This window comes from Rhyacophila brunnea, unplaced genomic scaffold, assembly GCF_057557595.1.
Source record: "Rhyacophila brunnea isolate RB1 unplaced genomic scaffold, BYU_Rbru_1.0 scaffold_20, whole genome shotgun sequence".
NCBI classification, from domain to species: domain Eukaryota; kingdom Metazoa; phylum Arthropoda; class Insecta; order Trichoptera; family Rhyacophilidae; genus Rhyacophila; species Rhyacophila brunnea.
The window spans coordinates 10,666,203-10,691,770 of record NW_028232860.1 but is presented as its reverse complement, the minus strand read 5'-3'; the positions used below and the strand labels follow the sequence as shown (position 1 = coordinate 10,691,770).

The following is a 25,568-nucleotide window of genomic DNA, read 5'->3' as shown; positions in this document are numbered from 1 at the left end:
ACATAATAGAAAAAGGTTAGCAGCATAAAAAATAAATTTAAACATTATTTTGTTTCATTGTCTATAAAAAATAAATGCTTGGAGTCATAGAATAATATTTTAAAAAACATATTTTGATTTAAAAATTAACCTTAAACAATATAGTTTCCCGGTGCGGGACATTCATATCGACACAAATGTTGATAAATAATGAAGCAATACATATTATATCTGATAAGAATAGGAATTTATAAGACCTAAAGATATGGAATTAGCTTAATGAGGCCTTCATCCAGCAGTGGATTGATACAGGTTGATGACGATAATGACGATATAAATGGGTAGGTATATAAAATCACAAATTTAAAAAAATATTGCAGTTTATATGACCAAGAAGAGTTGAATTAGGTTGGAATAACCTTCATCCAGCAGTGGATTAATCTCGGTTGATGATGATAATGACGATATTATGAATGGGTAAATATAATATCAGCAATTTTGATAAATACAGCAATTCATATGACCGACAGAAATTCAAACAACTTAAGAGAGGCCTTCATTGATTGATTGATTCAGGCTCATAATGATAATGGAAATATAAATAGATATAATATAATATCACCGATTTTGATAAATACAGCAATTCAAATGACAGAAAGGAGTAGAATCAGGCATGGGAGGCCTTTATACAGATGTAGATGATGATAAGGAAGATAGAAATAGGTATAATATAGTAGTAGAATCAGGTTGCGGAACCCTTCATCCAGCAGTGGATTGATTCTGGTTGATGATGATGACGATATGAATATGTAGATAAATGTAATATCACCGATTTTGATAAATACAGAAATTCATATCACAGAAAGGAGTAGAATCAGGCTAAGGAGGTCTTTATTAAGCAGTGGATTGGTTCAGGTCGATGATGATGATGATGACGATATGAATATGTAAATAAATATAATATCACCGATTTTGATAAATACAGAAATTCATATGACAGAAAGGAGTAGAATCAGGCTAGCGAGGTTTTTATTAAGCAGTGGATTGGTTCAGGTCGATGATGATGACGATATGAATATGTAGATAAATATAATATCTCCGATTTTGATAAATACAGCAATTCATATGACAGAAAGGAGTAGAATCAAGCTAGGGAGGTCTTTGTTAAGCAGTGGATTGGTTCAGGTCGATGATGATGATGATGATGATGACGATATGAATATGTAGATAAATATAATATCACCGATTTTGATAAATACAGAAATTCATATGACAAAAAGGAGTAGAATCAGTCTATGGAGGTCTTTATTAAGCAGAGGATTGGTTCAGGTTGATGATGATGATAATGACGATATGAATATGTAGATAAATATAATATCACCGATTTTGATAAATACAGAAATTCATTTGACAGAAAGGAGTAGAATCAGGCTAGGGAGGTCTTTATTAAGCAGTGGATTAATCCTGGTTGATGATGATGATGATATGAATATGCTGATAAATATAATATCACCGATTTTTATAAATACAGGGATTCATATGACAGAACGGAGTAAAATCAGGCTAGGGAGGTCTTTATTAAACAGTGTATTGGTTCAGGTCGGTGTGATGATGATGATGATGATGACGATATGAATATGTAGATAAATATAATATAACCGATTTTGATAAATACAGAAATTCATATGACAAAAAGGAGTAGAATCAGTCTATGGAGGTCTTTATTAAGCAGAGGATTGATCCTGGTTGATGATGATGATGATAACAATATGAATTTGTAGATAAATATAGTATCACCGATTTTGATAAATACAGCAATTCATATGACAGAAAGGAGTAGATTCAGGCTAGGGAGGCCATTATCCAGCAGTGGATTGGTTCAAGTCGATGATGATAAGATGGATAGAAATATGTATAATATCACAAATTCGTTAAACCAATAGTAGTAGAATCAGGTTGCGGAACTCTTCATCCAGCAGTGGATTGATCCTGGTTGATGATGACGATATGAATATGTAGATAAATAGCATTAGAAATTCAATACTGTCAAGAATACAATCAACGTAGAGAGGCCTTCATCCAGCAGTGGATTTATTGAGGCTCGTGATAATAATGGCATTATATATAGATAGGTAGATAATCATATAATATCACTGATTTTGATAAATATAACAATTCATGTGTAAGTAAGGAGTAGAATAAGGCTGAGGAGGCCTTCATCCAGCAATAGATAGGTCAAGATTGATGATGATAGGGACGATAAAAATAGGTAGATATTTACAATATCACACATTTTGATGCCTATAACAATTCGTATTAATTTCTTTTATTGTTTGCAATGGCAACTTTGTTAGTTTAATATGACTATCTGATCTATGGAAATTAGTAGCCTAGGTAATTATTCAATAAAAAAAGATTGAGTGAACAGCCACAAAGTATTTTAAGAAAATCAAATTTGGAATATCACGTTATCTATGAAATGGCCGTCAGTGGCGTACCCCGCTGTCAAAAGATATACGTAGTAAATTGTACCAAGATTATGGCTTTTTCACCGGAAAAAAGTGCGCCAATGCCTACATTACGATATTTGAATAAAAATAATCGAATCCGTTTGTCAAATAAAGGATTAGAAGGTCTTAAGCGACGAAGACGTCATTCTGTGAGGCGTAAACAGTAAATATGGCGATTGTATACGGTGTGTAAGAAAATATCGGATATAAACATCACGTACATGTAAAATCATGCAAAATTTCTGAAATGTGTTCAATTCAATCGGTAGATGAATCGGTAGCGCACATTTCGAAGTGAAGATGTAAAAATAACAATAAAATGTCGCTTAAATGAGCTGTTAGTGCGTTTTCCAAAATCTCTTAGGATAATAATATATAGGAGATTATTATTGCGTGTGTCTAACATGTCTCCCCGAATGTGTTAAGGACTTAAGGAGCATAACTGATTACAAAAAAAATGTATATCTAATCAAACTAAACTTTCGAAGCACTTCATTTTTTTTAGTAATTGGTCATGTTGATATCCTTGATTATTGAAATTATTTTGATTCAATTCATCATGCTTTCAAAACTAGTCACGGAATCCTGATCAGGCTTGTCAGAGAAACGAGGGTTCAGAATCCTGTATTGATTTTCAATATCCGCGCATTCTTGGACATCGATAAAAAATACTCTGTCTTCAATTTTTGTCAATGCAGCATCGCTCAGTTTTTCAGCCAGTACATGTTTTTGGATGCACAGTATAATCCAAGAGGTTCAACCTCTGAGTAATGATATATAGAGAGCGCTTATTTTTCGGCAAAATGAAGCCGTGTGTTTGTTGTATATAACACACAGTATGTAGAACCTCGATTTTATCATTATCAACTTACCTATGAAACGTTATACTTCTCAGTACGGCTACCAAATTTAAACACAACATAGTTAACCATATTATGTTCTACTAAAATAAGTAAAAATAATTACCACTAAATATATTTAACACAAAAACAATAAATTTTAGCAATGCTTGCAGTTTTTAAATGAATGTAATCAGTCAAATCCATTTTTACCGGCAACGTTTACTAAAAATATTTAATTCAGCCGTCGAAATTCTATCTTACTCTAACACATAGTGCGGAGAGTCAGTAAATGATAATTTACTTTGTTTAAATGACTCAATATATGTTTGAAAATATGAACTTCAGGATTATATTTCTTAGATTGGATAAGTAATGGAATTGTTGGGTGTATTAAATGCTTACCACTTTTTTGGTTTTCAGGAACATATCCGTACGTGACATCGTCGAACTGCAGCATAGGAGGCGTGTGCACCGGACTGGGACTTCCCCCCAAAGTGATTGGTGACGTGATCGGAGTGGTGAAAGCCTACACCACCCGCGTTGGAGACGGCCCCTTCCCCACTGAACTCAAAGAGGTAGTTTTTTTCTCATCACTTCAATTCGTAACACAAAAATATATTTCATGTTTCAAAACTTGCTTTTGTCCTCAACTGACATGGTATTTATTGGTGTCATTATTATCAGCTACGGGTCTTGGCCACCGCCAGTAAACATCACTATCTGTTTATCGTAAGTTTTACGTTTCCCTTAACTTCCGGTATATTAAAGAGAAACCTCTTGGGTAGCTGGGTCTTTTTCATCCTTGAGACATGGCCTATTCAACAGAGTTTATCCCACTCACAGGTGAGACAATGTTAAGAAGGGGCGAGGAGCAGAGGAACAGGAATAGTGAGTTGCTCTGATTTAGAAAAATGGAAGATATTTTAAACAAAATGTTGCAGTTCTTATTCTTTGTATTAATTTTGTATCTGTGCCATTGATATACTACTGGATGAATCATATGCTTCTTAAAATGACGCCCGATTTTCAGCGACTCGGCCAATGTTAAAACTTACTGAGTAAGCCCGACTAGCGTGCATCTTACTCTAACTAATAGTCAGCGCATGACGACTTGCTCTGTCTGCTTTGGGTTGCAGTACCCTTAGGTTCACTATTCCAAGAACGCAAATTTAGTTTTACAGCCAGGGCAATACGGGTGAAATTCGGGAATCCATGTTAACGGTCTTAACGCATTATACCTACAAGGAAATATTATAAGACGATATTCGTAATATCTTTTGTGGTACATTTTTAAAATGACACTTGTATGGGAACTCCTCATCTAGTAGTATATCCAATGACATATTAAATGGACAACTCACTTCATACCGGCGCGCACGAGAAATTGTGCATGAAAGTCATTCACAGATGTATAGGTCGATGTCACGTGACCATATGACGTATCCATTTCCATTATGCGATACAAGCTTCGAGAATTTATAGTAATATAACCTTTATTGTAATGGCGTATTAGTGTCATGACTCATTGCGTTAGAAACAGATTCTCGGTTACTTACGACTTTTCGGAGATTAGACGCAAGTGAGCCAGCGCATCACAGGCGACTGTCCAATGGTTTCTGTCATTCAATTGCATTGAATAAACATTATCTTAAAATGGCATTTTATAAATAATAAATAATACTAACACATGAAAAGTGATATCCCATCTTTCTTGGAGTGTTTAGTAGATTTTTTTTACAATTTTTAACTAGGCACATTGGCATTTTGTAACACAATAATAACGGTGGAGTCGAAACCTGACAGTCAGAAATTTTGTATGGGCAGACCCAGCGGTGTCGCCAGACCGCTTGCAAGCAGAATGTTCATTTGAGCGTAGGATACCGATATTAAAATATGAATTTCGCCATCCGGCAGACCTGACACAAAGCGAGTGTCATTTTATTTTCTAGATGCTTCGTCCATATTAATGTCATTGAGTATATCAATGATCTGTGCTATTATTAAATGATATACGGCAACTCTCTCAGTAATCCGCCACCCCAAAAACTAGACAAGTGTCCAATTAGTAAAAGTGGCGGATTATAGTGCATACAAACAAAATATGGTAAAAATTAAAAATGTATTTCGTAAAAATAGTTATTTTGAGATTACGGTTTTATTTATAATCAAAATCAAGTATTTACTAAATCATACATATTGCAACGTTTTTATTAGGTCGTATTCTTATTTGTCCAGTGGTTGTTTGTCCGGTACAAATCTTGCAATTGATTTTTAACTAACTTCCCGACTAGCTAGACATTTAAAACTTTTAGAACATATCAGAAAACGTGCCAATGCATTGTTTTAATACTTTTAGCCATTTTTAAGTAGAATTAAATTCATTTTCAGTTAATTCTGTTTTGTATGAAAAGTTATTTCAGAAGAAATCCGTAATCCAATCCCACTATTATTGGTTGCTAGGGTCCTAACAATTAAATTATTAATATATACGTGCGTTACTATGGAAATCAATATGAGTGTCAAAATGACATTTCAGTATTGTTTCTATCAAATACAATTTTTTTTGATCGTTTAAGCTAGTCAAGTTAAGTTGATATAATTCAACAGAAAATTTAAAAACATATATAAAAAGTTCTTTTTATCTTGTAATTATTTATAAACTAAGTTTATTAACTAAATATTGAACAGTAAATCACTGGACAACCAGTTGCATTGGAGCACAGAATGATTATTGTGATGCGGTCCTTGGGCACTTTCTTCGCGATGAACATACATTTACGAAGGAGAAGTTTCCAAAATAAACCCGCCTCATCTGCGTTGTATACTTGTACGGGGCGGACTACTGGATTTGACAATCGAATACCGGCGAATTATAGTAGTTGTCGTATAATTGAGCGGCGGATTACTGAGAGTGATTAGCTTTTTACGTTTCTTATTGAGGACAGCATAAAGGAAGGCCTGTTTTTATTTCCTTTGAAGTCCGGGAGGTTAGTATCATTTAATACAAATAGTTTAATCGTAGGGAACACGTTTATTTGAATATCTCATGTTTTTACAGGAAATTGGACACCAACTCCAATCAAGAGGAGCAGAAATTGGTGTAACCACTAAAAGAATCCGGCGATGCGGTTGGCTGGACCTTGAGGTGGTTAAGTACACGGCTCTGGTCAACGGTTACAGCGCGTGAGTTTCATTTTGTCTACTAATATTACATTGGTTTATTTTAGAGGCCCATACCAGGTTTGTGCACTTACGGTCGTCTGGTTGGTTGAACTGTGCCATCTACCATTGTCATCTGCTATATGCACCGGTTTTATGTAATACACTATCCTTGGCGCGGTAAAATAATGATGATGGGTCAGGTACCAACTTCATATGGCGATCTTTTTCTCTTATTTTACATTAGGCACATTCCTAAATTATAGATGCCAGCATAAAGTTTCTAATAGTTAACAAGAATTTAAGTATTTTTTTAAATTATATCCTTGGATGGAAGTTCTGCTTAGTTCTAAATAATAACTGTTCAACCAAATCGCTTCAGATATTGATATATTTAATATATTATTGCTTGTGTTGGGATGAGTTTAGGTGGATGTTGTTTTATAATTTTTTTAAATAGGGTTTACCTAGCTCATTCAGTGTACTTCCGTGTACTTCTTTATGATGCTTCTGTTTATGTGAATGTCTTGACATTATAATTTGTAAAGTTCACTATATTATGTAAAAATAAATGAATTTGAATAGTAACCATTTCAAGAAATTGTCTGAATGGTATTTCAGAATGGTTACATGTAAATTGTTCATATTACATTTTCACCGTAGCACAGTTCGCCGTGAGCTTTCTTATCGGAAAGAGATGACCGTATACTATACGGTCATCTCTATAGTACCGAGATGAAAAAATTACGCGTTCTGTATTTCTAATTTAATTACATATCTATTTTCTACAGTCTTTTCCTTGTATTTCGGTAGTTTTTATTGAATTCAAAAATGAAAACGTAACTTACCTAACCTGACAAATAATCCAGTATATTGGCTATTTTCAAAATTTGTTTGCTGTTAACCTCCGACAAGAACTGTGTTTTATTTAGACATGAATTTTATCTCAGCACTATACGACCCAAAGAGGCTGGACGGTCTTTAATATACGACCATATATTTCCAAAACAAAAGTTCACGATGAAGTGTGATACGGCGAACTGCATATGTAGAAATTTCCGGACACGTTTCAGAATACGTGACCAGTGACCGACAAGACATGACAGATCTCAATATGTTATTTGAATGCATTGCTCTCTTACTTTATCATGCGTTTGATCACATTTAATTTTCTTTCTTTCCAGACTCTGTTTGACGAAACTGGACATATTGGATAAACTGAAAGAAATTCAAGTCGGTATAGGATACAAAATTAATGGAGTGAAAATAGATCATTATCCGTCATCGATCGCTGAATTAGCTGAAGTTGAGGTATTCTTTATTTCTTTGAGAATCACCATAAAAGTAACTAAAATTATTGTAAGGTCCCTGAGCTCATCTGCAGTTCTATTCCAACTAGTTCACACCATGACATTTTTTTCATTAGTTTTCTTGATCTGAGATAACTCAGCTACTACACTACTGTCATATCCTGTTGTTGTGTTAAAAAGAATATAAACATAAATATGTACCAATGACATATTTTCTTTTTCACTTTGACGTTTCTTCTTCCACGGCGCTAAATCCCGGGGTGGGATTTGGCCTCCTCCACAACCGCTCTCCACTCACTCCGGTCTCTCGCCACACTTCTCCAGTTACCGGGTCTTCCTATATGAAGCCAGTCCACTTCTACGGCGTCAGCCCAACTCCTTCTTGGACGGCCTCTGGGTCTCTTCCTTGGCGCTCTAACTTCAGGCATCCTCTCCACATGTCCCGCCCATCGTAGTCTTTGGGATTTTCAGTACCTTATGATTGTTTGCTGTTCAATCAGCTCTTCCAATTCATGGTTCATTTTTATTCTGTAGTTCCCATTTTCCAACGTGGGTTCAAAAATTTTGCGGAGTATTTTGCGCTCGAAGACAGCTAATTTGTTTTCCTCGTTTTGAGTTAAGCACCAAGTCTCACAGCCGTAAGTGACCACTGGCCTTATAATTGTTTTATATATAAGAAGTTTACTTCTTCGGCCTAGAATTTTCGACCCCACCAGTCGCTTGCAGGCATGCCAGCATTTATTCCCGGAGATAAGGCGGATTTTTATCTCCTCTGCTGTCTTCTTCACTTTGACGTTTGGTTAACATAAATCGAAAAAGAAATTTGAATTATGTATACATTATATTGCGGTAAGTAATTATTGTTGCATTATAGTATAGCGTTTATAATATAATGTTACGTTTGCTTTATATCTATTACATTGTACAAAAATGCTTTGCAATTTGTTGAAAATATGTCGCATAATCAATGACATGATGTAAGACGACAACCATAACTTGAGGCCCGGTGGTGCTAGTTTCACAATGTGAGTATTAATTTTCCATATCCCCTTGCAACTCAAGTTATAATGGTTGTCATTTATTTCACTCCATCTAATTCGTGCAGCTGCCAGAGTAGCCGTTAAGAAATGTATCCTTTGACGGTTCATACCTCGAGATTGTTAACTCTTGGAATGTGTCGTAGCATTATTATCAATATTTTTATTGATTTAGTAGTTGAGTGTTATGTTGGAATAGAGCTGCTGGCAATTATTAATGAAATACAAAATTAGAGTGTTAATGTAAATTTTCATCATACAGCACTAGTTTATCTTCAATGTATGTCTGATTTACTTACATGTTATTTTAGCTACAGCATACACAAGTACCTACATGTATTTGTATATTTGAATCTAAATATTATTAGCCAGGTCAGGGATGGCGAACCTTTTTACGAATGCGTGCCAAAATTTACCAAACAATATTTTTCGACTGTCTTGACGTGCCAAGCAGTTTTTCATGGCAAAAAAAAAGTTTTTAAAATTTTTCTAAAAAAATAGCTTTTAAAAATTCTATTAAAAAAGTTTAAAAACTACAATTGAGTTCTTGATATTCTATCTGTCACCGTATTTCTAGCCGAAGGCATACCTTTTATTCTTTGAATATTTTTGTCTTGTTTTTCAAAATTCTCAACGAGATCGTGGAAGCATTTGAACCACTTTTCTTTCATATTATATTCTCCATCACTGAACGGTTTTCCATTTTTAGAGATTACGTTTGAGTCAAAATAACAAGCAGTTATTATATTTGAATGACTGCCGATAATTAATTTCATAAGGTTTGTTGATTAAATATTTATATTTGTATTGCCCGATCCTAAGGACTGACCTATGCAATTGTATATTTACATTAATCGTAATGGTTATCTTGAAAAGGATTTGCCTGCTATTTTTTATACAATGCGATTTGTCATTTATGCATGAATTTCGTCGTTTCCGTTTGCGCATCGATTGGTAAATATAATATGAAAAACCGAATAAAATACGCATGGCTATGTCGTCATTATATTTTAATAGCATAATATAAGTAAGAACCAACTTAAGCAGTATATATTTATTTGTATAGGTATAATATATAAAATGATTTCTTTTCTTTTCAAAATGAAAAATTCGCGTGCCATGCAAAATCGTGCCATAGGTTCGCCATCCCTGAGCTAGGTGAAGAAAACTGTTACATTCATTTTTTTTTTTATCTTTATAGGTAATATACGAAACTCTAAATGGCTGGCTATGTGATATTGATGAAATTAGGGACTTTGAAAAACTTCCAGCCAATGCGAAATTGTACATCAAGAGGATTGAAGAGTTCCTCGGAATACCAGGTAAAGTACCATAATCTTTATTTACACTTATTTATTCTAGCAATGCAAATTCATGCAAACTGACAGTACTGCCAATGGTGAAGAGTAGAGGTAGGCTGTGGAGATCTGAGGAGACGTGATGGGCGATGGAGGGAAAAGCAAGTCGTAGTTATTTTTCAACGATTATTAATTCATAATGTGTATTTTTGTTTTGTTTCAGTTAAATGGGTGGGAGTTGGAAAAGATCGCGAGTCCACCATTTGCATTAATTGATTGTCCAATAATCATTGTTACAATAAAATCATGTTAAAAATGTAATTAAATATGGAAAACCATACCTAGTGTCTTATTTCAAGTTATAGTTACACAATGACATAAATAATAATTGAGGTGCTGAGGACTAAACGAGTGCAACTATATATATTATCTACTTTTCAAATATTCACTACATTCTTATCAATGCACTGGAAAATGTATTAGGCACTCATAAGCTTATGTAGGTATATTGCTTTATAATCAATAGAAGAAAATTGTTTTTGATTATTTTTTATATTGCTTTATAATCAATAAAAGAAAATTGTTTTTGATTATTTTTTAATAGTACCTACATACATGGTAATGGCAATTCCTTTTAGAATTTTCACATTCTTACTAAATTTAAATAATGAATAATGATATTTTCATACTAGGGCAACTAGAAGAATGTATTAGGTTCTCATAAAATCCCTGTACTGTAGAGTGTAGGTAGTAGATGATGTAGATTTTGATAAAATATAAACTTTCTCCAATAAGCACTCATTGGCCGACATTTTGTTTATATGGAGTTTTCTGAATCTTTCTCATTTCACCATTTTTTCCATTTTCATGAAAAATAATTTCATACATTCGACTTTTTACTCCGTTACAATAATATCAATATATATCATGTTTTCTTAATATATAATTTTTATATAACGTCTTAAAAAACATACGTATTATAAAAAATCCTCAAAGACCAAGTGGACCTCACATCTTTTCACTGTCTGTTGATTTGCCTCGAGCAAGGCACCAAATAACGACAAGCAGACCAATAACGCAGTGGATTGAACAGTCACCAGGAAAGTGGAAAGATATGGGGTTCGAGTCCCTCTTGATCTAATTTAATTTTCTAATATCTATGTTCTTAATTTAATATTCTTCTTCTTCTTCGATGGCGCTACAGCTCAAGTCGAGCCCTGGCCTCCTCCACCGCTGTCCTCCAGCCGGAACGGTCCTCCGCACGTCTTTTCCAGTTCCTGATTTTTAGTATCTGGTTGGCATCTTTTGTAACATTATCACCCCATCGTGTGCGTCTTAATTTAATATTTCTAAGTCTATATTCAGTATTCAAAAAGATGCTTTAAATATGGGAGAATCAATGACATTAATATGGACGAATCTGGAAAAGAAAATGACACTCACTTTATTGTCGGGTCTGCCGAATGACATAATCTGTTCTAACGCCATTACAATAAAGGTGATATTGCTATAAATTCCTGATGCTTTTTGTTGGGTCTGCCGAATGGTTCGGTTCGAACGGGTTTGCTCAAATGAACATTGACATTAGAAACACTGCTCTAACGCCATTACAATAAAGGTCATATTGCTATAAATTCCCGATGCGTGATATCGCGTAATGGAAATTGCGTGACATCTACCTATACATGCGAATTTACTTGCTAGCTACTGTATTGATCAACTTACAATATTTGTGGGAGATAATAACAATTTCTCATATTGAAAATAAAATAATCGTTACATTGACTCTTGACATGGGTATGTAGCAGGGTATTTCCTCCCCACAGCCAGTCTCGGATACGAAATATGGAAAGCCCTCGACAAACTCCACACCATGGTAGATTGCACTCGAGGTGATATGGTGATGTGGGAGATCTTTGATAAGCCGCGAGTATGACCTTCATAAAGAAAGATGAAGAATATCATTGATTTTACTAGGCGACTTTGGTCTATTTTGGTGTCACTGCTTTTCCATATTTTATTGTAGCTTTTCATTACTCTCCTTGCGATCTGTGATTAATCTTTTCGCATCCTCCGATGTGTGTAATGCAAAAGCCAACATAAACAAAATTTTCAACCATTATAGGTTATAATACCAGCACTTACAGTGATGTCCCTAGACAAAATGTCACCCCTAGGCAGCGTCAAAATGCCGCCCCATTTTTTATATAGTATTTTTATCATTTTCTCATGACTCCGATATCAAAGAAATGTGTTGTATTGATACATTACTAACAAATATTATATACCAAACATACAAAAGTAAATCTCTACATATTTTTCCCCATTTTTTGACGTCGGTAATACTGTGGCTTCTTACATGTCATTTTTGCGATACAAAGATTTTGGCATAATTAAATCGATTTCTGGTCACCAAGAACGTCGAAGGGCAATGGAAGTAAACGAGACATCGCGAACCTGACAAAAAAATCCAGTCCTGTTAAACCTTGTATGTTAATTGATACATTTTATTTCCGACCAGTGAGCTGACTTTTTTAATGGAAAGATTTTCGTTATTACTAAGTTTAGGTAGCTATTTCTATAACTATACCAAATGATTCTACTTGATTTGCCGCCCTTCCAGTAACTGCGACGCTCAATCTGCCTATGGAAAAGTTAACAAGCTGAAGCGCTCCACAATTATTTTCTGAAGATAGTACATAACATAGTTATCAAATTTTATGTGTTTTATAAAAATAAATGTGATTTTTGAAGTTATACTTCTTTAGGCGCGTTTGGGAAAACAGATCAGAGTGTATTTTTGGCGTGTGACAAAGTTGTGTACGCAAATGTAACGCATTAATTTGGCATGGGACGGAAGTTTTGCCCGTCGATGCGACATAATTTATTTTGCGCGGCGACGTTCGGGTGTTCTAAATGCTTGAGAGGAGAAAGAGGTTTGTAATTTTCAGCTGTGGCTTGGGCCGGTTGGGTAAAGACTGAGTGTTGCAACTTTTATTATGATTATTCATTTTTCATTTCGTTCTCTAGCGTACATGCGCATGCGCATAGTCATTCAATACCTACAACCAAGTAAACAGCATGTGTTGTAAACATAACCAATGTGTCATAATAAAAATATATATTTATAAACAAATTTCGGGAGACTAACATTCTACACTGTTAATTTATTTTCATAAAACTTTATTTAAAATGGAGTGTATATTTATTTTTCATTGTAAAGGTTGTGTATCAAGATTTGAGTATTTATGTAAGTATTATTTATATAGTGTATGACAAACTATAATTGAAGTAGGGAGTAAAATGATGTTAACGCGCGTGTTTGAACATGTACCTAACCGATTTTTTTTTTTTTAAAACGATACATGTTCAAACACGAGCGTTAACATCATTTTACCCCCTACTTCAATTATAGTTTGGCAATTTATGGCTACGGCCATATGTTGTCGCTTAACCACTGGGTAATGCCAAAAGAAATGGCGTATTTCAAAAAAACACTACCTTATCCTTAGGTCAATAATTATTATAAAGCAATCATTATTCGTAGGATATTTATCACACTTGAATGGTCAAAGACATAGCTTATAATTAGTATCTTTAGAATTACCTTCAAATGTGTTAATCTTGCCCATTTTTTGAATAATAAAATGCCTAATTCTTGTCAAATTTGGAATCGCAGAGATTATCAATATAATTTTTTATCATAAATATTTCACTATAATAATGTTTATGTAAATTATACTGATGGTTTTATAAATGCATTTAAAAATTAATAAATCTAAAAAATCTTAACACCACTGCACATTTATGTACTGAAATATGACTATATTCTAAAACATTAGAGCAAGAGGTTTAAAAGAATACTATTTTATGTAATAACAATACTTGATGCAGTCATCAAGTGTTTAAAATAAATATAAAGGATAATAAGGCTTCAAAATTATATAAATAGATTATCTACAACGTTTAAGGTATGTAAGGATCATGCTTTGAAAATAGAAAAAAAGCTCCATTTTGACCCACGCTGAGCACGTCCGCCCTTAAACAAAATGCATTAAAATTTTCTGACTACCTACTCAAAAAAACAGTGTCATTACATATTTCAGCATGAATAGAAACACCTCGCGGGTGAATGGATCCACAGTAAAATTATTACAATTGTTTGAAGAGTTTTCATGTCTGGGGAAATATTTCTTAAGCTTCCTAATGAAAACGTGTCATAAATCTATAAACGTGATATGCAAAATACAGCCCTGCGGCTTTGCAGATTGCGGTGCGTGATAATATAGGGAATGATCTCGGTTATCGAGTGGTCAGGGAGAAGATGGAGTACACAATTATTCTTTCTATGAAAAAGGTTATTTGTAGTGTGGATACCCCGTTTACACATGCATGGATTTACTGCTGACAGTACATATTGTCGCGACCATAACAAGAAAATGCATGTGTAAACACGTATTATTGTGCAAGTTGCAAGATTGCATGTATGGATCAAAAAAGTTCTGAAGTTTCTGAATTTTCACACGGCAGTTAGAACTTGTGGAATATCTGGGCCTGGGTACTAGAACGATATTGGCGAAACTGCCGGAAAAAAAACTAAGTACACAGCACCATTTTTGACGTTTACACAATTTTCACAACTGTTTGAGATTAGGTTTCGTGAAAATTCTAAGATTGTGAGTATGTCTATAATTTAAGATTTTTAGTGTTTTTATCTGTTTTCCATTTGGAAATTTTGAATTTTAGGTCAGGTTTCTCAAGAACCTTTCAGTAAGTAAAGGTGAAGGTACATAATTATATGATTTAGGTACCTTGTTCCAACAATTTATAAGTCTTCCGATTAGTGAGAGCGCCACATGCTGATTTTTGATATAGGTATCATTCAATACTTTTTATACTGTGGTGAGCTTAGTTCTAAATTCGAAAACGAGACAATTTATGGTGGCATATCTATACCTAACTAAAACTTTCTCATGATATTAACATGAAATTTAGAATGAAAATAAAACATCGCAAATGCAGAGATTTCCTTTTTTTAACAAGGAATTAATTTTGATTACACCAAACAATGGGAACTTGAACAAGGAACAATAAGAGGTAGGTAGGTATAGTTTTGTTTAGAGCAGCAGTTCTCAAACTTTTTCGAATTTCCGGCTTGGCGGTCCCTTTAAAAATTGTTCGATGGCTCACAGACCCCTTTAATAAAGGTTTGAGAACCGCTGGTATAGACAGTAACGGACGTATATATGCAGAAAAGATCCAATGTTCATTGGATCTGTTTTAAATTCATTCAATAATCCGATTGAGAATATCTCATATACGTATATGCAAAAAAGATCCAGCCCGTAAAGTTATTCCTTTCGCGTCAATCCATTTCTAAAATAATGCTAAAATGCAAATTTTACATTTTGCGAAAGAAGTCCAGTGATAATTGGCGTTGATTCCAAAGACATGCATTTTTGTATAAAAGATCCAATTGTCATTTTATCTTTCTTGAAACTAACTTTCGCAATGGCAACATTGTCTATGGCATTGGATCACACCAGGGAAAATTGTATAAAAAAGACCAACCTTTTATATTTTCATGAAAATGGACGGTTCCGAAGCAGAAGTTCGCTTCAAGCGAATGGTGAAGGGCTGGCCGGTAAAAATCCATTTTAAGCATTTGATTCCACTGTGGCCACAGAGAAAACTTATATTGTCTGTCAATAATGTAGGTATCTGATACCTGCAGATGCTAAATCATTATGTGATAATTTAAATTGCGAAGAATCTATAATGATGACATCGGAGGTTATGGTGGTCCATTAGACTTTGTCCTAGAAGATGAAGCATTCTGATATTTTTTTAAATAAAACATTTTCATAGTTTGTTTACCAAATAAGTTTCGTATAGATAAACCTATTTTATTTTTAAAGCTTTTTTTTTAATTACTTCTTTTGGGGCGTTTGGTAGAGAGTGAAAGTGAGAGCTGCGCGCGCACACCGTTACGAAAGTGCGCGACAGCATGAAGTTAGCTGCGAATCAGTCAGCTGTATACAAACGCAAGTTAGCAAGTAGAAGTATTGTTCCGTTGCCTAGATATCGAATTTATTACCTATCGTCAGCCATTTGCAAATTCCTTACGTAAGCAAACGATTAAACGTCAGAGTGACAGTTGTTGTTATCTGAAAAATAAAGACAAAGAGAAATAATTATATAATTTAGTAATATAAGTTAAAGTGTATAGAATTAAGCCAACGGCGTTCCAATAAGCGGCCCCTTTTCTTGACTGTGTAATTTAACAAGATAATTAAGAGCTAGTCGAAGAATCTAGGTTATCACAAGTTTTGTTTTTGTTTTGTTACGCCAAAGAAATATAACTTCTAACGCGTGCACATAATGCTTCAAATACACTCTATGACGATCGGTCATATATATGTCGAAAAACCAGTTTCTTATGTTGGCGTCCTGTGTCACACTAGGGTGTCACAGAGTGTAAATACGAAGTCATAGCTGTCATACAATATGTATGTATAAATGTCAGAATGGCATAGATTTGATCATATACACTAAAACGCTCTTAGCATATATGTGCCCGATAGTCATATAGTCTATTTGAACCATAAGTGCACACACCAAAGAGATTGGACTCGCACACACTGATTTTTTAAAATATTTTAATAATTGTTTTATTTAAAAATATTGTGTTAAGACGATACGTCAGTGAAACGGCAAAAATTTTCAACTATAAGCGCGACGAAATTTTAGACTCGCTGGCATTCGGAGAGAGAAGGTCGAGCTGGGAACACGTCAATTTGTTTCGTGATGGCGACGGGGGTATTAATTCTTAAATCGTGTAAAGATGACTAAAAACGTTACCTAATTACTTGAAAAAGAAAACATGTTAATGAATATATTGTTACTAATAGAACATGGTGTGTAAAACTCCCACCTCCGCTCCCGTTATGTATATGCAGCCACGTCATTCGCGGCCGGCTAACATAACCCTTACGTGTGCCAGATCAAAGAATTTAAGCCCTCGTTTTGTCCCGAGCAGAGCCGCACGGGACTGGTGATGCAACCTTGCACCGAAGTGCGAATGCATGATGTTAATTGATATGGCAACTATCAGAGTGACTTTAATTTGAAGAGTCGCGATGGGAGTCGAGAGTGTCCCGCTCCCCGTACGTTCTGGCGAATTTAGTAAAGGCCGCAAAATTGGCCTCGGTTGACACCATGTCCGCGTGTCCTATTGAGCCCGAACGGGGTCGGACCCGGGCAAACAACTCCGCTCGTTTGGGGCCCATAAGTGGACAGTCCCACAGAACGTGCTCTGCGTCCTGCTGGTCGTGTCCACATGAGCAACCCGACCCATGTCTTGCCAAACCAAACCCCTGCAGTTTGGCCGCAAAGTTTCCATGGCCAGTCATGAATTGCACCCGCGACCCGCAATCCGCGCATCGCCTAGCCACGATCTTTTTAGACCGTGTCTCAACTGAGGTATAGCCTTAAAAAAAATTTTGGTAACAACAAAACAAAATTTTTACATACTTAATATTACAAAAAAAATGATCGAGAATTTCTGTTGTTACTACATACAACAAAACGTAGGTTATGGATTGGATCTTTCATGAATGTTTCCAATCATAATAGAAATTCATAAAAGATCCAATTATCATTGGATTCTTTTTACATTTTAAATTCTTAAAATACATTTAAGCAAAAATGATCCAACCCCATAAATTACTAAATGTTAATTTCGAATAAACTGACATCATTAGCAAGATAGATATTCATTCCATTCTTTACGATAACTTTTGAAAGCTGGCAGTTTACTGTGATTTTTTATTTATCCAATCTTCTATTTCCTCAAATATCTCAAAACCAGTAGGTTGTGGATTTGATCTTTTCTGCATATGTATGTCCAGTTTAAGTAGGGAGGTGCCTACCTCTTCCGATCAAAAAAATTATCAGCGAACTTAAGAAATTTCATTTTAAATCACAGTTGAGGGTTTTTTTATCTCTTTCAAAATAACCTTTATCTCGGTTTGCTCATTTTTTTTTTTACGAAATTACAGTATCGAAATTTGGGTTTTTTAGTGATTTTTAAAATTACACAACCATAATAAGTCATTAAAAACAATTCAACAGAAAAAATATACACGTGCATTGATGTCTTGTCAAATAATAGAAAATATTTTTTTTCTAGCAAAATTTACAATATTGTCATACCCAAAGAGATTGGACTCCTCTTTCTATCTCTTTGGTCATTCCTAGGTACGTAATTATTGAGGTTGGTTGGTACCAGTGATGCCAACCGTACTATAATTATAGTACAATACTATAATTTTACTTCCGTGAAAAATGTAAAATACTATAATTTTACGCCAAATATACCAAAATACTATAATTTTAAAGGATTCAAGACGAAAAATGTTCCTGTACTATACATTTATCAGAAATACTATACTTTTTACGCCATTGTACTATAATCAGCATAGAAAAAGATGGCAACACTGGTTGGTACCTACATACCGACCTAGTTCAGCGCACGAAATTTTCGGACCAGAGGGCTCGATATTTTCCGAAAATATCAACATTTTAGGAACCTACCTATCTAATTTGATGTAGGTAGGTACCTATATTTTGTGAATAAAAGTGTGTTGACTACAATGACATTAGTATACTGTAATGGATAAAAATAAATAAAAGGGGATTGTTTGATTTATTTTAGAAGAATTGAGTCGGAAAAACTAAAAGACAGCTAAATGTTAACATTAATTTCAGAGAGTCCTCCATAGATAATAGCGGCCTTTATGCCGGCGCTCCATTGGCACGCAAGTCAGACGATTTACAGTCTTCGGACTTTTTTTTCGCGTGGAGCACCCCAGGTCTGCGGACTTTTTAATCCGCAGACCAGGCTCGTTGGATTTCAAACATGTTTGATATTTTACTCGCCGAGCCGCTGAAATTCGTACGTTCACCACGCTTTACCGTCACATTATTTATATCTATGCCGACGGACGACAGCGCCATCATTATTTTACTGTCATTCAAAGTGTTCGGACATCTCACATCGATAACAACAATGGTAGATCTACGAGTGCATTCGAAAAGTTTCTTGGAAGATTTTATTAGTTGTTTTAAAGACAACCCATCGTTGTGGAAGACGACCAGCCCACTATACAAGAATCGTGATGCCAAGTCCTTGGCGTATGCGGAACTTTTGGAGATTTTAATCAAGGTGGAGCCGCAGGCAAGGGTCGACGATGTTAAAAAGAAAATACAGACATTGAGGTCGGGTTACAGAAAGGAGAGAAATAAAGTAAGGACATCATATCGAAGCGGAGCCGGCACAGACGCAGTTTATCTACCCAAACTGTGGTACTATAAAAATTTGGAGTTCTTGAACGACCAAATGGAAGGTACGTAGGAATGCTTTAAAGCTATTTATTATACACGTGCAGATTATGAAATTGTCGTACCTAGCTCTGAAAGTGACATCGCATTAGATTAGCTACTATTAAGCAATTAAAACATACAGCTATGAATCATTTCTAGTCACAATAAAATTTCTTATTCTTTGCCGAGGTAGGTAATAAATAATAATAATATATAGGTACGAGGGAATGCTTTAAAGCTATTTATTATACACGTGCAGACTATGACATTGTCGTATCTCTGAAAGTGACATCGCATTAGATTAGCTACTATTAAGCAATTAAAACATACAGCTATGAATCATTTCTAGTCACAATAAAATTATTTATTCTTTGCTGAGGTAGGTAAGAAATAATAATATATAGGTACGATCATGGCGGTGGAAGCGCGGCTTATTGAGTCGTGGTCGGGTCCCAGGTTCAAATCCTGGGTCTGACAAGTACACATTGAATTTCAATTTGTGTATGAGTCAGAGTATGGACCTAATATGTTGAGCAAGTGGCTGACATCCATTTCTCGTAAAAACAAAATCTGTCAATACAAACCTCCACTCCGTGGAGGTCCATATTATGATCGGACATGGTCGAAAGAAGAAGAAAAGAAATGATCTTAAAATCAAAAATCGCTCGAGTTAGGTTCCTTCAGAGACAATCAATAAATCGTCAATCATCAATCAAAATTAATGGTACAGTTTGGTTATGAGGAATACAGCGGAAAACACATTTTGAAAATACCCGATATACTGGATTACACCAATTATACCAATATCAATATTAACCGTATGAAGGAATGGGTACTTAGGGGAGAGATAATAAAAAACAAGTTTGAGTATTATGTTGTATTTTAACAATTTACATTTTGTTTTACAGAATCGAGCTCAATATCCAGCATGGTGGACGATTTGGAAAACATGTCTCCTGATGAGAGTTACTCCAACTCGTTAAACAACGAAGATTGTATTGAGGTAAAACATTTTAACTAAATTGTTACATTGGTTTAATTTATCTATTGCTTATCATACTTTCTTGCCATGTGACAGCCCCGGTAGTATTAAAATATTTTTCGAAATCTCCTCGCGCTTTCTTAGCATTGGCAGTCGAGTTCCGATTAGTCGTTGCTTCCAAAGGCGCTAAGGTGTCCTGTGACCTCAGTCCGAGCTCTATTAAACCTGTCTCAGGATTTTCCCTATCAAGGTCATGAGAAGGAGTATAAGTATGTGTTGATTTGCGACGAAGAAAGTTGTGCAGCACACAGCAAGTTAATACAACTGTATTGATATTTTCAATTTTCATGTTTATTGGAGCTTGAAAAATGCGGAATCTAGCAGCTAAAATGCCAAAAACATTTTCTATAATTCGCCTGGCTCTGCATGTCCGATAATTATATATTCTTTTACTGTGATTTAATTGCCTTTGTGAATACGGCTTTATGAAATCGTTACGTAATGCAAAGGCTTCATCGCCAATATAAACAAATGGCAGTGCATCAGAATTAGCAGTAGGTTTTTTTGGTGCAGGTATTTTTAATCTGCCTTCGTCTAAACGTTTGAAAAAATCAGATTTTCTCAGTACGCCTCCATCAGAAATACGTCCATTTGTTCCAACATCAACATAAATAAATTCATAATTAGCATTTGCAATCGCCATCAAAACAATGCTGTGGAAATGTTTGTAATTATAAAAGTGGGAGCCGGCGCCTGCAGGTGGCACGATTGCAATGTGTTTCCCATCAACTGCGCCCAGGCAATTTGGAAATTGCCATTTACTATTAAATTCTTCTGCAATCGTCTCCATTTCTTCGTGCGTATCAGGGAACTGCAACAAAAAATAATCAACATTTTATTTACAGATAGAATATTCGCCTTCAACATCCACGTTGTCGACTACTCCAAGGTCGAATCTCAATAGAGCACCAGAACCCCCATCGTTCAAACGAAAAAAATCGAATGATAGCGCCAACAAAGTGTTAGAATTAATCACCGACAAACTAAGCAAGACTGAAGATGAATTTGATGTTTTTGGCAAAATGATGGCCATGAAACTACGATCGATGTCACAGGGACAAAGATTGCTGGCCGAGAAGCTGATGCATGAAGTTGCCTTTATGGGACAAAGTGACAAAATAATGCCAGCAACTACTGTTCATACTCAACCAGTTTATCGTATATTAAGCAAAAATGTACAAAAGCCGGTATAATAAATTAATGTTTTTTGTATGAATAAATATCTTGTAAAAATATTTGTTTTTTTGTTTGTTTTTATGCCTATAAACCTTAGCTTAAGCGATACAACAAATGGTAAGTATTTGAGCTATGTTAGCAAACCTATATTATTATGTGGCCTCATTTAGAAATCAAATTCCATGCTTGCTTTTCGAAGAATATGACTAGTATTACAATACATTCAACAGGAATAATTAAGCAGCTTGCTTACAGCCTATATGGAGAGTCCTGGCTAGGTACAGCATTCTAATGGTCTATTGAATATTTAGCATGTCAACGATGGCCTTATTTGTGACTATATATATACCTATCTCAAATGCATCTTGTCTGCCATTCTTATGATGTTGCCGTCTATGATTTATATAGGTAAAACAATCCACTAAACGTTCACTTTATAAGACCAACCAATGTCTACTTGTTAATGATATATTTGTAAATTTGCCCAACTTTATTAGATGACGTATAATATAATACACACCTTGAAATATTCTCCTTTCAAAACGTCAATGATGACTTAGCAAGTTTCGGGAATTATCTTGCCCAGAGTTTGTCTTCCAATCGCAGTTCTATAATGCAAGTCAGTGAATGTTCCGCCGGCAGCCAAAAATCGCAGGGTTGCACATAATCTATCATGAGGAGAAATAGCTTCCCTCATCATAGTATTTTTTTTTTAATAAATGGGGAGACCAAATTATACAGTTCTGTGTATACATCCTCCGACATTCGCAAATAATTGCGGAAATCGCTCGGTTGCAAACGCAATTCTCGTATTAAATTTGTGTGGGATAATGTCGTTCGTTTCCTTATCCAATGTTTCACCCAGTATTTGTGTACCCTTTGCTTCGTTATTACATTATCTGCCACCCAATAACCCAAAAAACATAAAACGTCGGTATCATTTACGCCATCACGATTTAACTGTCAGATATACGTATATTATCTATGCTGTCAAAGTCGACTGTTTTACTCGTCAAATTAATTATACACTCGTTTCGTTGAACGTCTGTTGGCCAGTAGCAGAACGTAGAAAAATCTGAAGACTTATTGTCGTCGGACTTTTGGCTCGCCAATGGAGCGCTGGCATTACACACACATTCTTTACTGCATGCTCAGGAGCGTACGCACCGGAACCCGGTATTGAGCGCGTAATATCACACGTGTCAGATGTCTGCTGCTACAACTTACATGATGTCAACTATATCCTGCGCGATAGCGCAACGTTTTGCGCATGTTTTGAGGAGCACGCGCCGGGATTGAGCGTCTAAAGGCATAATATCGCGCGTTCATTACGGCGTGATCGTGGAAGTCGTTGGAGCGTACAACAATTCAACGGTTTTAGCATGGTTTTAGTAAGAGTGTGTGTGAGTGTGTTATTTTGACACACTGCATTTTGACACTTAGCTCAAACACAGTTTCGTAAACAAACCATTCTAGAGATAAAACAATTCAATCAAATCCTTCCGCACACAACATAACCAAAATATAACGCGTCAAAAAGTTTAGCTTTATTTTTATACAAGAAGGCATATGTACACACTTAATTTGTACATTATAAATGGATATACAAAGAAGAAATATTATACTAGCTGAGCATGTGTAGGCGCAAGTATAAGTCAAATCAAAAAACGAAAAGTCTGGTTTAAAGACTATAGACGGTGTTTTGATCACCTACCTACTCCTAATTCACGAATTACGTCAAAACTATACGGATGATTTAAAAAAATATTTAAGAATGAACAGTAGTTCATCATTTGATTACAAATTCATCCTCAATATCCCCGACTCCTAATCCATATTTGACATGTTTGCCGTTGGAAGCTCTTGGTCCTTCGTGAAGAGCAGCAGATCGTAATACCACAATGATGGCTCATATACCTACTTCATCTCTTCCGCAACAGCTACGTCGACTTTCCTCTACTTTTTTAAAACTCTTTCCGAAAAGAACCCCTAAGGCTTTAAATTTTTTTTACTACAAAGTCTCTATTATTCGAATTTGACTTTGAAGTCTTTGAGATAGGGGTTGCTCTTCCTTCTTCGCGTGAGGTGTTATTCTACTAATTTAATTTCCTTTTTCTTGTCGTTGGTCATTCCTCCCTTTTTATTTACTGGTCATACCCGCGCGTCCCTTTTTTATGTAGGGAGTTTGGGACTCCTTTGTCTTCATTATGGATGTGCCTTTTGACAGTTTCAGACGTAGCCTATGATTTGACGTTCCTAATTATCAAAAAAAATATCTTGGACGAACGTTAAGTGAACGTTAAGTGGTCAGTGATTATGGCGCAACATCTGAATGACCGTGAGGAGGATATTCTAAAAACAATGGACACCAGACGGCGAAGCAGAACTGCTACAGGAGGAAAAGTTCAAAGTACGAGCGACGATTAAGATGCTGATGTTTGAGGTATCCTCGTTATGTACCTTATTTCAGCAGGGGGACCGGCAAGGAGTGGCACAACGGCAAAAAACAATTCTTGGCGGCCCCCCTACGGTCGTAGAGTTAGGTCTAAATGACGAGTTGCGTCGGTACGACCACCCATCATCAGCTAACCATCTGCCGGAGAGGACCATCACGGCCCTCCAGAATGCGATGTTTTCCCAACGGGACAGCTTCTGGAAGGGTATGCAAGGGTTAGTGGATTGGGCAACCAATCCTCAAAACATCATAGCAGCGATGGGCCTGTACCAAAAAATCGAAGAGGGTTTTGGGGAAAACGCATAATAAAATTTGCGAGGACATGATTCAGATCCTTACCGGGAAGCGCGCCGAGATTATACAAGCTCGGCGCCAGGTGATGTCGTCCTTAGTGAAGGATACCTTCACTCGGGAGGCACTATCAAGCATTCCTCCGAGCTCAGAGTCCTGGAAGGCCCTCGAACTCACATTATGGCCGTGGGAAGAGAGTTCTCCATCGGAGGTACGGGTTCCACCACGGATCCGTGTACTCTAAGCGAAGGTGACCGCATCTGGACGACCAACAACATTAGGGGCCGCCTAAGAGACTTTCGGGGAGTCTGGATGACGTAGGGTACCCGGGCAACATTGGTAAAAATAAAAGCCGTAGCCCGCATACCTTTTGTGCGGACACCACCATTGGTAAGTCCTTCTTTTCTTTTACGGAAAGAATTTCAAACGCAACAATCAGCATAGGTCACTCTCGAGATCGAGGAGTTAAAGAACTCAGGGGTTCTAGAAGAAGCGGGTCCAACCCCAAGTTTTCTCTCAACCCTGTTTCTGATCAAGAAAGAAGACGGGACCCTATGCCCTGTTTTCAACCGAAAGCGTTTGAATGCGTTCCTACAGCCAAAGCCATTCAAACTAATTCAGCATTACGAGGTTTCAGCCGTCTTACAAAAAGAAGACTGGCTAGTAATAATAGATCTAAGCCAGGCGTACCTCCAGGTACCCATGGCTTCTCAACATCGTCGATTCGTTCGACTAGCCTACCGAGGGGAGCTCCTACAATTCACGTGTCTCCCGTTCGGGCTGTCTGCCGCTCCGATTATGTTTGCGTCCCTGAACAATTGGGTCGCCGAACGCCTACGAAAGAATGGCTGAGAATATTCAATTACCTAGACGACTTCTTAGTAGCCAACCAATCCGAGAAACAGTCTCGGTTCAGGTGGAATACAGGATAACCTTCCTACAGTCTTTAGGGTGGTTAATAAATATAAAAAGATCTCGTCTGATCCCAAGCCAACAATGAGGGTTCCTGGACATCACGTGGGACACACACAACAAGCGGAGGTTTCTGTCACCGGAGAAGTATGTAGCACTCCGTCACCATCTGA

The 25,568-nt window shown here is 36.0% G+C and overlaps 1 protein-coding gene across 1 annotated transcript in view; it reads left to right on the top strand.

Annotated features, from left to right (window-relative positions):
• Window positions 1–10,475, top strand: part of Adss (adenylosuccinate synthetase) — a 46,988-nt gene extending 36,513 nt beyond the window's left edge. The window contains exons 6-10 of the mRNA XM_085948263.1: window positions 3,752–3,906; window positions 6,390–6,514; window positions 7,675–7,801; window positions 10,039–10,159; window positions 10,359–10,475. Coding sequence (XP_085804389.1) covers window positions 3,752–3,906; window positions 6,390–6,514; window positions 7,675–7,801; window positions 10,039–10,159; window positions 10,359–10,411 — 581 coding nt within the window. The 3' untranslated portion in view covers window positions 10,412–10,475. The remainder of the gene's footprint in view (window positions 1–3,751; window positions 3,907–6,389; window positions 6,515–7,674; window positions 7,802–10,038; window positions 10,160–10,358) is intronic.
• Window positions 10,476–25,568: the final 15,093 nt, after the last annotated feature.